This window comes from Schistocerca serialis, chromosome 1 (genome assembly GCF_023864345.2).
Source record: "Schistocerca serialis cubense isolate TAMUIC-IGC-003099 chromosome 1, iqSchSeri2.2, whole genome shotgun sequence".
Lineage (NCBI taxonomy): Eukaryota > Metazoa > Arthropoda > Insecta > Orthoptera > Acrididae > Schistocerca > Schistocerca serialis.
Window position 1 is genome coordinate 550,105,157 of NC_064638.1, and position 16,827 is coordinate 550,121,983.

Here is a 16,827-nt window from a genome sequence, read left to right on the forward strand (position 1 = left end):
CTCTATTACACTAACCCCATGAATATGACGTGTGATTCTATCCTCATACCACATGTGCCGTTCCTAGTTTAATGGTACAATGAATCTCAATTCCATTTTTAAAAATGATTCGTTAGCAAATAACTGCTGAACTATTGCATGCAAATAAGAAATACAAAGAGAAAGAGAGAAATGGAGTCTGACGTAAGATTAGCAGAGTTGATAAGTGTCGTGTCTCTTAGTAGGCCAGTCGGGGTCTTACCAGACACTCCCACTGCAGATATGTGAAGATCCTCCTTAAAGTCACTGTCACTCCCCCCCCCCTTTCTCTCTCTCTCTTTTCTAGGCCAAACAGCAGGTGGTTGCACGTACGTTAGTAGTATATCAATACAGAGCGTATGCGTGCGTGTGTGTGTGTGTGTGTGTGTGTGTGTGTGTGTGCGGGTGTGTGTGTCTTAAATTTAATGACCAGACAGGACAGTACGTACAGAGGACAAGCATTATTGTGCAGTGTTTGTGTGTGAGTGTGTGTGTGTGTGTGTGTGTGTGTGTGCGTGTGTGTGTGTGTATGTGTGTGCGTGTTTGTGTACGGTCTTTGAAAATGACGCTAGTTCAAGCGTAGCTCATGTAAGTTTTCCGAAATACTGCATATCTTCTAACTTGGTGCTATTTCTATACAATTCAAGTGACTGACCATCTTACTTTAACACTAGACTGAGAATCACGGTTGCGGGGGAGGGGAGAGTGGGAAAGGGGGAGAGGAGAGCATGGAGTACAATACACAACTCGGCTAGTTCTACAATGTCGCCATTTTTATATTTCCCACCATCATTGTGTTCTTGCATTTGATTAATTTACCACCACTGTTACCCCGCATTTTTCAATTTCATCTTGCATTTTTAAATTTCCCATCACCACTGTATTATTTTCTTTAAATTTCCTGCCAGCAGCATCTCGAACTATTTTACTTTCTCACTGCTACAATCTTTGATTTTTTCGGCGACTGCTGCGTCAGTTACCGGCAGAAACCTGATCTATGAGTCAGAAAATATAGATATACTGCTGATCAAAACGACGTTTCCTTGATTTCCCGAAATCTTTCCAGGTGAATGGCAGGACGGTGCCTTTGAAAGGCACTGCCGATTTTCTTCGCTGTCCTTGACGCAATCTGCGTTTGTGCTCCATCTCTAATGACCTAGATATCGACGGGGCGTTAAACCAAATCTTTCTTCCTTCTTCTTCAAAAATACATTGTCAACTTTTACCTGCAGTCTCTCCCTGTAGCTAACTAACTTCTACCATACCGACGACGACTTACAAACAACTCAAAAATCTCCAACACATGCAAAATGCCCTGTCGTTACTCACTTCTGTTATCGTAACTGACTCGTCTAGTAACGGTCTTACTTATTTTCCAGCGGTAATACTTTAAAGTGATATTCCAGTCCTTTATATGGGCAACACTCTCTTCAGGATTTAGCAGAGTACTGAGTAATTTACTCTCTACTTTTCTGCTATTTGTCCTAAATTACAGAATATACTACAAATACGGGCAGTCTGCATTACGCGATTTGGACTGGATATGAATGTTGATTATGTTTGCAGTCAGTCTACAAGTAAGTACTATTATAGCTGTTGGTATTATCTGTTGGCAGGCCTCGTTCTTCATCTACCAGAGTAATACTCTGCACCAGCTGCTGCAAGTGCTGCATGAATCGAGGCGTTTCAACAGCGGCCGAAAAGACAGTGAGGAAATCCGGCGCCGATACCAAAAGCTGTCACGCCGCATGTATATCTTCATGCAGGTCTGGACCCACAGATTTCTATTTGGCAAATTATATTACACGTGACACAGTTCGGCGCATGGAAAGGTTTTCTCTAATTAGTAATGACAGTTGATATTTTACATTAGATTAACGAAGAGAAGCAGAGTTCTGTAATGACAACTATGCCTCTAACTTAACTTCTTTGCTTGAACTAGTCAGCTAAGTGATGGTTTTTACAGAAGTTGAGCAAATTAATGTGAATATGGTGGAAGGCCGCCGTTTCACATCGATATAGCGAAACATCTCCTGGGGATCGATTCATATATATCCTGAATGATGTTCAACTGATTCTGTATCATTCTTTGCAAATATTCAGTTCCATTCCCTTGAGAAATTGTGAAAGAGATTAAGGACCCTTAACTTACGTTTCCAAATATAATTAATACTGAAATTTAATTCTTATGGACGTCAGCAGATAAATGTCTCTACATAAACAATGTGAATAAAATAAAACATAGCTAAAATGTGACACGACCCACCCATGTTTTGGGTGGAGCAGTCTGTGGACAATATAAGCCTGATCTTCCAATACCTGCCATAGTCCTCACGTTCACACTCATGAACTTCCGTTTTGTGACATTCCAGTTGCCGAATTTGCAGCTTTTTGCTCAAGATGGCCAGCGAATGCAATACCAGTGTCTTACTAGCAACTCCTGCATCTCCAGTACTTCCAAAAAAAAAATCCAATTACTCACTTGTGTAACAGGCAGTCAGTTTTTGATTACCAAAAGTTGTATGAGGAAGATATGATGCTCTCAGAAGATGCAGTCACCTGCCGAAAATAATGACTGCGCCACTGGCTGATCATTGTCATCTAAAAAAACTTTTACGCCTTAAAAGTTATATTTCCTTAGGGTGTTAGCAGAAGACCGCAGAACATCACAATATGACAACCCAAATTACACTCCTGGAAATTGAAATAAGAACACCGTGAATTCATTGTCCCAGGAAGGGGAAACTTTATTGACACATTCCTGGGGTCAGATACATCACATGATCACACTTACAGAACCACAGGCACATAGACACAGGCAACAGAGCATGCACAATGTCGGCACTAGTACAGTTTATATCCACCTTTCGCAGCAATGCAGGCTGCTATTCTCCCATGGAGACGATCGTAGAGATGCTGGATGTAGTCCTGTGGAACGGCTTGCCATGCCATTTCCACCTGGCGCCTCAGTTGGACCAGCGTTCGTGCTGGACGTGCAGACCGCGTGAGACGACGCTTCATCCAGTCCCAAATATGCTCAATGGGGGACAGTTCCGGAGATCTTGCTGGCCAGGGTAGTTGACTTACACCTTTTAGAGCACGTTGGGTGGCACGGGATACATGCGGACGTGCATTGTCCTGTTGGAACAGCAAGTTCCCTTGCCGGTCTAGGAACGGTAGAACGATGGGTTCGATGACGGTTTGGATGTACCGTGCACTATTCAGTGTCCCCTCGACGATCACCAGTGGTGTACGGCCAGTGTAGGAGATCGCTCCCCACACCATGATGCCGGGTGTTGGCCCAGTGTGCCTCGGTCGTATGCAGTCCTGATTGTGGCGCTCACCTGCACGGCGCCAAACACGCATACGACCATCATTAGCACCAAGGCAGAAGCGACTCTCATCGCTGAAGACGACACGTCTCCATTCGTCCCTCCATTCACGCCTGTCGCGGCACCACTGGAGGCGGGCTGCACGATGTTGGGGCGTGAGCGGAAGACGGCCTAACGGTGTGCGAGACCGTAGCCCAGCTTCATGGAGACGGTTGCGAATGGTCCACGCCGATACCCCAGGAGCAACAGTGCCCCTAATTTGCTGGGAAGTGGCGGTGCGGTCCCCTACGGCACTGCGTAGGATCCTACGGTCTTGGCGTGCATCCGTGCGTCGTTGCGGTCCGGTCCCAGGTCGACGGGCACGTGCACCTTCCGCCGACCACTGGCGACAACATCGATGTACTGTGGAGACCTCACGCCCCACGTGTTGAGCAATTCGGCGGTACGTCCACCCGGCCTCCCGCATGCCCACTATAAGCCCTCGCTCAAAGTCCGTCAACTGCACATACGGTTCACGTCCACGCTGTCGCGGCATGCTACCAGTGTTAAAGACTGCGATGGAGCTCCGTATGCCACGGCAAACTGGCTGACACTGACGGCGGCGGTGCACAAATGCTGCGCAGCTAGCGCCATTCGACGGCCAACAACGCGGTTCCTGGTGTGTCCGCTGTGCCGTGCGTGTGATCATTGCATGTACAGCCCTCTCGCAGTGTCCGGAGCAAGTATGGTGGGTCTGACACACCGGTGTCAATGTGTTCTTTTTTCCATTTCCAGGAGTGTATATGAGAACTTTATCGAACTTCGCGATATGAATTAGAGGCTTCCAGTAATTTCGCCAAATGTAAACGCGTTCTGCGGCGGAGAACAGCGTAAAAGTTAACTCGACGAATCACATAAAACATTCCCTTCGGCCATCAGTCGCGGTTTCTCTTCTATTGCACCGCTGAAACCTCTTCTGGTTTGTACTAATCTTGGCGTTTCGACTCTATGCAGTACCGGCAACACTGTTTCCGTTGACAGTTTCATCAAGAAGTAAGTTTAGTGTTTTTTCCCCTGCATTTAGAGCAAAACACGAATTCTTCGTTATCTCTACCACATATGCGATTCTTGTTACAGATGCTATGATTAAACAGTTGTTGACAAATGGATTCGGTTGAAAGTTGTAAATTGCCTCCCACTATAATTCCCTTATTCTTAACTGGCGGCGATTGGAAATGCGTTCGAATCCTGCATCGGGCATGGATGTGTGTGCTGTCCTTAGGTTAGTTAGGATTAAGTAGTTCTAAGTTCTAGGGGACTGATGACCTCAGCAGTTAAGTCCCATAGTGCTCAGCGCCATTTGCAGATGTGTGAGGGATCATTAACAGAGAGAACAGACGTGGCTTTGGGTCTTGTACACTCGTCTCGTATAGGGTGCCTAATGGATGCCGCGTTCTTGGAATGCTATACAACAATTCCAGAAAATAACATTAGTAGTTTTATTTCTATAAAGCAGGTTGACAGCACTTAACTTTAATGTACAAAGCGATTGGCGACATGCAACATAAATCCGAGTCCAGACTATTTAACATTTTATTATTACTGTTAAACACTGCATTCAGTCGGGAGAATCAATCGTGTGGACAATTTGTTCCTTTTACGAAAGATTGCGAATTCCAGATGTGCACGAAGCCTTTTTGGACGATTTAACACAGACTCAGTGATTGCAGGCTCTCTTCGACACAGCTGAAACTTCCCCACTAATTACAGGGCCAACGTGATCATCAAATGATTCAGAAAAAACCCATTCGTTCATTCACTCCAGAACCAAAAATCACAAACCTTATTTATGAAGGATATTGTGTATTCAATCCATCTCCATTACATGTCCAGATCTCCGGTGATTCCACGTCTTAATTATTTTCCGTTTACAGTCTCTTTCTCTTCAAACAAACCGCTAGCGGTACAAATGTTAATTGGCTCGCTTTAGCGAGAAGAAAAGCAAAATATATATCTCTCAGAAACACGTCAGTCCCTCAACAGATACTCCAGAAGCTGTCCTAGTTACCACTCTCACAACCATGGAGAATGCATATATGCATCTCTGTTATTTCAAAGAATAAACGCACTAGAAAATACTTTGGCGTCGTCGAGCTGTCGCCGCGTATGTTACGGGAAAATCAGATCAGATACTTTTCCAAAGTGAATGAATGTGGATGGTTTGATTGACAATGATTAATTGGTGCGTGGTAGAGGGTATTTTCTGTGGGGACATCACAACTGTACACAATGTTCTTGCAAGTTGACACACGTCACTGATAACGGTTCTCGTAACACTCTGTGCAAGGCCATGCTAATACTCCGTGAATACTTTCCACTAATGTCCGGGCGAGGCTCGCAGAAGTCGCGCTTATATTCGCTACTTGCAGGTGTCGCTCCTGTCGTGGCGCGGCGGCACCACAGGCCGACGGAGTTTCACCGCCTTCTCTGGTCTTGCGTTCTTCGTCTTCGTTTCGGCGCTTGTGGTTATGCCAGATCGCTTGGTATGAAACCTGTCCGGGTTTCCTAAAACAAAAGCGTGACTCCTATCTTTAGGGAACATTAAAGTCATCAGTTGCTCAAATTAACCGAATCAGTTGCTCTGAACGGATAACAATTCATACTATTTACTTCGTTTATTCAATTCATAAGTAACAAACCTCATACCAGTGGTTAGAGCCAAACAAACGCATTTTCTCCTAGTTGTCAGTTTTCTGGCTGATTTTATGCGGTCCTCCTGAGCCAACCTCTTCATCTCACGGTATATGCTCAGTTACGTGTTGGGTGCATACGAATCTCTGTTTTCCCCTTCAGTTTTTACCCTCTACAACCCCATCTAGTACCATGAAAGTAATTCTCTGATGCGTAAATCATGTCCTACCATCCTGACGCTTCTTCTTGTCAGTGATTTCCTTATGTTCCCTTCTCCATCGATCCTATGAAAAACCCCCTCATTCCTTATCAATCTACTTATGAGGGCTGTTCAATAAAGAATGATCATAGTTTTCTATGGTGATAATTTCCCGTGCTAAAATTTAATCTTATGATATTCTGTTAGCTTCATGTACAACAAACACGCCATAATAGTTTCATTGTTGGGACTCCTGGTACCCGCCTGCGAGAGGCAGGCATGGTCAGACATATATAGTGTCGCCTATCGCTGCAATGGAAGTAACACGCGAGGAACAATATGCGGCTTCGGAATTCTGCTTTCGTCTCAACAAATCTTCAGCTGAGGCCTATGCAATGTTGCAGGAGGCCTATAGAGAGTCTGTTCTTCCCTACAGCACAGCTCGAAGGTGGTTTAAATGTTTAAAGAGGGGAGACAATCAATTTCAAAGGTAGATGGACCCCGTGCTCCAATTACTGCTCTTACAGGAGGAAACATCAACTCTGCTGCTGTCATTGTGAGAGAGGATGGACGAATTACGTTTCTGAAATACTGAACATTTCATTTGGTGCCACCCACACGTTGGTGACAGAAAAATTACACATGACACCTGCTTGTGCGCAATGGGTTCCAATACTGTTGATTCCCGAACAAAAGGACGTTCACGTGCAGGTTTGAAAGCAAATAAAGCTAATGTTAGAAGAAGATCCGGAGTCTCTTTCAAATATAATCACTGCTGATAAAACTTGGCTACATCATTTTGATCCTGAGAGCAAACAGTGTGGAAATGTCATTCATCTCCAACTCCCAAGAAAGCAAAAGTGGATGCGCCTGCTGGGAAAGTTACGTTCATCTCATTCTTTGATATTCATGGAATGGTTTATCAGCATGATGTACATACACACACATCAGTAACTGGACAATACAACGGGGATGCCCTGAAAAAATTGCCCATATCTGGCGCAAAAGACCACATTCCCGTGAAGCAGGTCGGATGCTGCACCACGATAGTGCGCTGCCGCATATTGCGAATGTTGTTGCTGAATATGTTACAAAACTCAACTTGAAGTGCATCCCTCACCCTTCCTATAGTCCGGATTTAGCACCATGTGGCTTTTTTCTATTTCCTGACATGAAGAAACGACTTCGTGGGAGGCATTATCAATCATCAGAAGGAGTGTTGAAGCATGCGGAGGCGATTTTGAAAGACCTCTCAATACTGGTTTCCAGCATGTATTTGAAGACTGGCAGAAACGCTGGGACAAGTGCATCGTATTCATGGGAGACTAGTTTGAGAAGGACCATCAAAATGATGAGGATGAGTAAAAGTATGTTGTCAAAAAAAATTATGATCATTCTTTATTGAACAACCCACGTACATTCAGATGGACGTAGGCTACATATTTTAAATAGATAACTATTTACGCAATATGTAAATGGGAAACTTTACCAAAAATCTAGAACACATTTATTTTTTTAATATATGTGCTGTATGCAAATATATGTATCGTACAAAGGGGAAACATTGTTACCAAAAATCTCGAAAAGTTCTTGACCAGTATATCTAAACTAGTTACAAGATACTCTAATGAACGTTCGGACATAGGCTATGTACAGTTTAATGTATACAATATATAAATATATATGCAATGTATAAAGGGGAACTATCATTACCACAAATGTCGAAAATTTCTGCACCGATTTACTGCAGTTTGTACATGATAGTCTCATGAACAGTCGGACAAACATATGCCATATAAACAAGTGGATGATATTTCTCCGAAAGTCTGATAGTATGTCGCCAACCCATAGATACTACACACCAACTTGAACAGTGTATGCTTGCCTTCCCCCCCCCCCCCCCCCCCCCCCGCCCCATGGTCATGGTTTCAGAAATTCAGGTGCAATGTTATCAATTCCTTCTGCCTCATTTGACCTCATGTCTTCCAGAGTTCTATTAAATTTGTTTGTAATACTGATACGTCTTCCATATAGGATCCAATTTATTGTTTTGTCGCTTCATAATGACAAGTCCTCCCAGTACTAAGGACCCTCAGTGTACTCTTTCCATCTACATCCTCTCTCCTCTGCTTTCAACAGCGGAATTCCCGTTGCACTATTAATGTTACCACAGTTACTTTTAATTTCTCTCGTCTTCTTGACCTTTATATACGATGTCAGTCCCCCAAACGGCCATTTCCTTTTCGATTTCTTCACATCTTTTCTACACCCGTTTCAGCCTGACTGCCCTGCACTTCCTATCTATTTAATTCCTAAGGGATTTATTTTCCTGTGTTTCCGTCTTGTCCTCAACACTTTTGTAACATCCTTCTTTCGTCGATCAATTTAAGTATTTCTTTTGGTACCAAAAGTTTCTATGCAGTTATCTTCTTGTATCTATGTTGTCCAAAATCTGGGACTGCCCTTATAAGCAGTTGAATAAAATTTGACTTTCACAATGAAGTTTCCATTGTTGTTCTCAGTCTCCATACTGAAACATCATACTGTAACAGTTCTCGGTAGCCTAATAATTGTTTATACAAGAATGTAGTTCGCCGACTGCTGCTACTAACTAAGAATGACGATATTGATTTGTCAGCTGAGTTGTAATTACGCGCATTATCGGCAAATAAACCAGTTAATCTTTCACTGCTGCCCTACCGATTGACGGAAAACTTCTAAACTCATATTTGATCAACATCTGCAAACTGTTCAAGGTTTATACTACACATAATCTGAACAATGATATTTTCACATAAAGGCGTTGGTGGTACTTGAATTAGATAGCAAGATATGTCTCGTACAGGAGAAGGTGCGCTTAGCTCCCAAAATTCCAGAGAACCGGCGATGCATAATGGATCACATTGATCTCCAAAATGAAGAGGTGGCACAGGAGAAGAATTTGTGGCAAGCCGCAGCAAACCAGACAGAAGACTGATGACACAAAAGAAGCAATACCTGTTAGGAAGTTTGCTAATACCAAAATAACGATGCAACAATGTAATTATCGCAGACGTACTGATGTGTAGACCAGTTTCAAAGATGATACCATTTTTGTGTCGTCACCTCCTCTCCTGTCCCAGCTTCTTCGTCTCAGAGTAGCACTTGCACCCTATATCCTCAATTACACTCCTGGAAATTGAAATAAGAACACCGTGAATTCATTGTCCCAGGAAGGGGAAACTTTATTGACACATTCCTGGGGTCAGATACATCACATGATCACACTGACAGAACCACATGCACATAGACACAGGCAACAGAGCATGCACAATGTCGGCACTAGTACAGTGTATATCCACCTTTCGCAGCAATGCAGGCTGCTATTCTCCCATGGAGACGATCGTAGAGATGCTGGATGTAGTCCTGTGGAACGGCTTGCCATGCCATTTCCACCTCGCGCCTCAGTTGGACCAGCGTTCGTGCTGGACGTGCAGACCCCGTGAGACGACGCTTCATCCAGTCCCAAACATGCTCAATGGGGGACAGATCCGGAGATCTTGCTGGCCAGGGTAGTTGACGTACACCTTCTAGAGCATGTTGGGTGGCACGGGATACATGCGGACGTGCATTGTCCTGTTGGAACAGCAAGTTCCCTTGCCGGTCTAGGAATGGTAGAACGATGGGTTCGATGACGGTTTGGATGTACCGTGCACTATTCAGTGTCCCCTCGACGATCACCAGTGGTGTACGGCCAGTGTAGGAGATCGCTCCCCACACCATGATGCCGGGCGTTGGCCCTGTGTGCCTCTGTCGTATGCAGTCCTGATTGTGGCGCTCACCTGCACGGCGCCAAACACGCATACGACCATCATTGGCACCAAGGCAGAAGCGACTCTCATCGCTGAAGACGACACGTCTCCATTCGTCCCTCCATTCACGCCTGTCGCGACACCACTGGAGGCGGGCTGCACGATGTTGGGGCGTGAGCGGAAGACGGCCTAACGGTGTGCGGGACCGTAGCCCAGCTTCATGGAGACGGTTGCGAATGGTCCTCGCCGATACCCCAGGAGCAACAGTGTCCCTAATTTGCTGGGAAGTGGCGGTGCGGTCCCCTACGGCACTGCGTAGGATCCTACGGCCTTGGCGTGCATCCGTGCGTCGCTGCGCTCCGGTCCCAGGTCGACGGGCACATGCACATTCCGCCGACCACTGGCGACAACATCGATGTACTGTGGAGACCTCACGCCCCACGTGTTGAGCAATTCGGCGGTACGTCCACCCGGCCTCCCGCATGCCCACTATACACCCTCGCTCAAAGTCCGTCAACTGCACATACGCTTCACGTCCACGCTGTCGCGCCATGCTACCAGTGTTAAAGACTGCGATGGAGCTCCGTATGCCACGGCAAACTGGCTGACACTGACGGCGGCGGTGCACAAATGCTGCGCAGCTAGCGCCATTCGACGGCCAACACCGCGGTTCCTGGTGTGTCCGCTGTGCCGTGCGTGTGATCATTGCTTGTACAGCCCTCTCGCAGTGTCCGGAGCAAGTATGGTGGGTCTGACACACCGGTGTCAATGTGTTCTTTTTTCCATTTCCAGGAGTGTATTTGTTGAATATGTTCCAGTGTGTCTGTTCCTCTATAACTTTGACCCCCTACACCTCCATCTACTACCATGGAAGATATTCCCTGAAATCTTAACAGATGTCCTATCATCCTGTCTCATCTTCTTGTCAGTAATTATCCTGTCCTTTCTTCTTGTCAGTATTTCCATATGTTACTTTATTCGCCGATTTTACGGAGAACCTCCCTTTCCTTATCTTATCAGTCCACCAAATTTTGAACATTCTCCTATATCTCCACACATCAAACACTTTGATTCTCTTCTCTTTTGGTTTTCCTACAGAACTTACATAAGCGAAAGGTCGACCAAGAGTGCAATGAATTACTGATAAGTTCCTAAACAAGCTCCTGATACAGGATGTGTATTCCTGGTTGTTCATGTTATTTCGTTCAGACCTTGAATATAGCGTATGGCACTGTTCTGTCGTGAACGTAACAGTTATTTTTTCTTTTTGTTTTTTCAGGTGACCTCGTTACAGGCGCTCGCCGGTTGGGTCTCTGCTCCACTACTGGTACGCGCTTTCCGGACCTCTGACGAGGATTCAGTTGAATCCTATCGCCAGTTTCCGGTTCCTCTCTGGTTCCCGGGGAATATATATTCGTCACCAACATACGAAATACTTTATATAGTTCAGTTTCTATGTATAATAGTAGCACCTCAAACATCCACTTGTATAAATATCTTCTTCATACACATGATGCTGATGGTTGCAGCAGAACTCGAAGTTTTGAATGTTAACATCTCATCTATTCAGAAAGTTCACCTAAGGCTTGAAGGGTCTGAAGATCAAGAGCAGAGACGTCGGAACAAAGAAAAGTATGAAGAATTCGACATTAAAAGTAATGCATTTGTTCATAACACAGGCGATTCGTCGACGGAAGATGTCTCAAATGAAAATACAAATCTGCTACTGGTGAAGAACATTCAGCACCATCAGGTAATCCTCAGGTAAGCAAGAACGGCTTCTATGATAATTGGACACACATTTCAGATTGTAGCTGCCACTCTACGGCAAACAGTGAGTCGTGTTGTAACTTCATGAAATATTAGAGCTGTATATTGGACTGGAGATGTTTTCAAAGACCGAAACGTGTAGATGGAAGTACGGATAGTTTGAAGATTTGTAAGAGAAAGGAGGCATAAGGCGTGGCTCAGCAGCTAATTCAGGAAGATCATTTCCTTCAACGGTGACGGTCTAATTCAGCTTTTCTCATGTGGCTTGTCGCGACACATTGGTGTGTCGCCAATACGTCTCAGATGTGTCGAGTGATTTTTAATGTCTTCTCTTCGGCTGATAAAATATCTAGAACATAGGAAATTGGTGCAAAATTGTTTCTTAGAGTTGCCCAAATTGCAAGAAATCGCCTATATTATAAGTGATTATAGGCACTTAAACGTATCATATCATGGTAATTGGGATTTTTTTTTGTATTCAGCTCTAAAGCGAACCATCCTGCATTCCATGGGTAATTTTCACCCAAGAGTACCGTTTTCGGTAGCGTGCAGCATCCATTGATCTATTTCCCGAGCGGTCTCCATTATATTTTTCGGCTGAGTCAGTAAAAAATGTCGGTAGATACTCAAAGTGAATTTCTGGAAATACTGGATTATTTTTTGTCTATCAGTTCTATCAGAGCCAAAGAAACTGGTACATCTGCCTAATATGTGTTGGGCCCCGATCACGCAGAAGTGCAGCAACACGACGTGGCATGGACTCGACGAATGTCTGAAGTGCTGGAGGGAACTGACACAACGAATCCTGCAGGTCTGTCCACAAATTCGTAAGAGTACAATGGGGTGGAGATCTGGTCTGAACAGCACTTTGTAAGGTATCCCAGGAATGGTCAATAATGTTCATCTCTGGGGAGTTTGGTGGCCAGCGGAAGTGTTTCGGAGGAATGTTCCTGGAGTCACTCTGCAGCAATTCTGGACGTGTGGGGTGTCGCACTCTCATGCTGGAATTGTCGGAATGCACTTCATACGTGTCACCTGTCAGAGTCGTATCTAGGCGTATCAGTGGTCGCATATCACTCCACGCCCCACAACATTACAGAGCCTCCACCAGCTTGAACAGTCCTCTGCTTGCATGCACGGTCCATGGATTCAAGAGGTTGTCTCCATACCCATACACGTTAGTCCGGTCGACACAATTTGAAATGAGACTCGCCCGACCACGCAACATGGTTCTAGTCATCAACAGTCCAATGTCGGTGTTGACGGGCACAAGCGAGGCATATAGCTTTGTGTCGAGCAGTCATAGAATGTACATGGGTGGCCCTTCGGCCCATATCGATGACGTTTCGTTGAATGGTTCGCACGCTGACACTTGTTGACGACCCAGCATTGAAATCTGTAGCATTTTTTCGGAAGGGTTGCACTTCTGTCAGGTGGAACGATTCTCTTCAGTCGTTTTTGGTCCCGTTCTTGTAGGATCTTCTTTCGACCGCAGTGATGTCAGAGATTTGATGTTTTAAGGGATTCCTGATTTCCACGGGACACTCGTGAAATGGTCATATGGGAAAATCCCCACTCATGACTCTCGGAGATGCTGTGTCCCATCGTTCGAGCGCCGACTGTAACACCATGTTCAACCTCACTTAAACCATGATAACCTGCGTTGTAGCAGCATTAACCGATGTGACAATTGCGCCACACACTTGTTGTTTTATATATGCGTTGTCAACCGCAGTGCCGTATTGAGCCTGTTTACATAGCTCCGTATTTGAATACGTATGCCTATACCAGTTTCTTTGGCGTTTCAGTTGATAACAGGGCCGGCGTCAATTTCTCAGTATTTTATTTTTGGGTAATCAATCGTCATTTGTTTCGTTGCTCGGGCCAGTTTATCTACGAGTTTCAATAGTTTTCGTGCCTTTGCTAGTTCCTTGTGAGGTTGATTTGTAATAGGAAAGCAAAAAGAAAGCCTTAGACATCAACAGCTCTTGTACGTTTGGGGAGAGTGGAGATGAATACAGAGTTACTAACATTAGAAACAGACCATAATTTGAGCCGTCTCTGGCATCAGCTCTCTATAACAACATAAAACCAGGATCAATCAAGGTCCAACATAACGGCCTCTGTAGAGAAGAATATATTAGTTTGGGGTTCACGTGCACAGGCGAGGAGGGCAATCCTGCAGTGAAACGTTTAGTGTGCGGCACGATTTTGTCAAATGAGAGTGTGGTACTTCACACGCTGGAAACCTTTTCAGAAAGAAACCACCCCCGCGTCTCTCAAAAATGTCGATAGCATTTTCAGTGTCTGTATGTTTCCACTCAAGCATCTTCAGTAGTGATGGGAAAACAAGTAAAGCCCTCAGCTAAAGCCCTTTTGGCAATATTCAAAATGTCTGAAATGATTTCCAAGAAACAGAAAACCCATAACAACGACGAAAAGCTTGTTTCACGAGCACGTAAAGAAATTGTTGCTAGTATGTTGGGACCGGAAGGAGTCGGTCAGATTTCAAAAGTACCTCTGTCAAATGATACAGTTCATCGGCTCATTATGGATATGTCGGTTGATATTCAAAGTAATGTTATAGAAAATTTAACAAACACGCAGTTCGTCCCCAGCTACATGAAATCACAGACATTTCCGAAAAAGCTCAATTATTATCTTTTGTAAGGTCTGTTTGCGTATCCGAAATTACTGAGCAATACTTGTTTTGTCAAGAACTGGAAACGGCAATCATTGGAGCTGATATATTTCTGCTGTTGGGAGTTGCTTTCAGCAAAACGGATTCACATTGACGGACTGCATTGATGTATGTACTTGTGGCAGTGCTGCAACGATAGAAAATATAAAAGGGTTGCTAACTTTTGTGCGGAATAAAAAATTATCAGTAATAACTACTGATTTATTTCTACATAGAGAGGCTTTATTAGTGAAGTCTATGGACGGAAATCGTTTGGGCGACGTGATTCAAACGACTGTTTCAGTTACCAAAAAACTAAAAGTTCCTCCTGTAAAATCGCGAGTGTCTGAGAAACTATGTAAAGTGATGGGTACAGATCATAAAGTGTTGTTATTCCATAGGAAAATCTGTCGGCTTTCCAAATGAAAAATACTTACCAGAGTCTTAGAACTTCAAGACGAGTTGCTTGCATATTTTGAAACTAATGATAATTGTAAGTTTGATCACTCTGATTGTCTTAAAAGCCTAGTCTGGTGAGTCGAGGTGTTGCACCTTTCCAATATTTTCAACAAAATTCATGCTTTGAATTCAAGTGTGCATGACGGCATGAAACGATCGTATTATCAGCGTATTTTCTAAGAAGCTCAACATTTGATCTCAGCTGTAAGGGGAACGATCAATCCGCTTTTCCAGCAACGGCTACTGCCTTAAGTTAGCTAAATACAGAAGAAAAAATCAGATAAGAAACATATGAGAGGGCACCTGTCTGAGTTACAAGAAGGGATTTTTCCCCATCTCGAGTAGTGGCTGGAAGTGTTCGATTGTACATCACGAGGAAAATATATTCAAAGCAGAATTAAACAGGTTCGAAAAACAGAAACTTAATGGAATATCCATAGATCGAAACTTAAAGTAAATGTTCCCAAGTTTAATGGATCTCACACAAAAATGAATATCCGGATAACGCGAACAAACCAATATCCATTACAATGTCCTTCTCAAAACCCTACATGTGCGAGGCTGCATTCCCTACATTGAAGTTTATGACGAATATTAAACACGACTACAAGTCTCGTGGATGGTTAGATGATTGTTGAATTTGTCAAGAGATCGTCCAGGCATGGGCCCACTTTGAAAAATTGCAAGTCTCTCACTAGTTTATGTCTTTTTGTATTTCTGATGTTACTGTTTATTTTTGTATTCCTGCTTAAGAGTTGTAAGTTCCTTTTATGTTCATATGTTTCTACTCATGAATCTTATGTAATTATATTGTGAAATTCGTATCTCACAATCTTCCCATGAAAACAAAATATGTGTTCTATCTACTTTATGTGTTTTCGTTTTTTTCTTTAATTCCTGTTTAAGAGGTATAAGTATCTGATTTGAATAATGAAACCTGCACCAGTTGCTTATTTTTTCAAGCTTAGCACAAAACACTTGGAAAATTTTTTCTCAAGTCCGTCTGTTTACATGAGTATCTTTGGTCAGGTCTGCGTGCGCGATTTTCCGCGTCTCACGCGTCTGTTTGAGGATATACTGCTATCGTAAGATCGAAAAAAAAGAGTCTTTGAGTGTTCTTAAATACTAATGTTAGAAATGGTATTTGGTTTGTCTGATTATCGGTGTTGTGCCTGCTCCATTTTACAGAATATCGCACACACACAAATCATCACTTACACTGTTTGTTTTAATAATCAGAACATGCTACAAAAATATTACGATACTATGGTTTCACAAAGAGTTTGTACACAGTCAGAAGTGTTACAGTGTTTTTGGATAACATTATTTCTATAAGGCTGTCGATTACAAAATGTATTTCTGGCAGTACTGACTACTGAATTACAGATTAAGTTTTTAGAAAACTGAGAATATGTACATATTTATGAAAACTGCTGCAGCTATCTTATGCAAGAGAAACATTTATAGAAATTAACTGATTCACTATCTAGTCCGGTTCATGAAAATCTCTGTTATTGGGCCAGATCTAGATGAGCGCATGACCTCGTGTGTTCGCTGATAAATGTTGTCACTGTATGCAAAGTAATTCTATTTGAGAATTATTTTTAGTAACTCTATAAATTCAATAATAACAACTTGCGAACACTTTTTGTGGTTTATAAAGGTGTTCTTTGTTACTGCAATGGCATCTTTAACAGGGATATTGGAATATAGTTTTCGTGATACGAATATATGTTTCGTGATATGTGTGCAATACTGTAAAAATCCGAACCACATTAGTCAGGAAAATGAAAGAAATAAACTTTCCAGGAAGTGCACATTTTACAGCACTAGACATCACAAACTTACATTCCAATATCCCTGTTACAGAAGGCATTGCTGTAATAAAGAACAACTTATTAAATCACA

The 16,827-nt window shown here is 43.4% G+C and overlaps 1 protein-coding gene across 1 annotated transcript in view; it reads left to right on the forward strand.

Moving 5' to 3' along the window:
* The window catches only part of LOC126414853 (odorant receptor Or1-like), an 83,989-nt gene that overhangs the window by 32,184 nt on the left and 34,978 nt on the right, over window positions 1-16,827 (forward strand). The window contains exons 3-4 of the mRNA XM_050083388.1: window positions 1,635-1,784; window positions 11,290-11,774. Coding sequence (XP_049939345.1) covers window positions 1,635-1,784; window positions 11,290-11,774 — 635 coding nt within the window. The remainder of the gene's footprint in view (window positions 1-1,634; window positions 1,785-11,289; window positions 11,775-16,827) is intronic.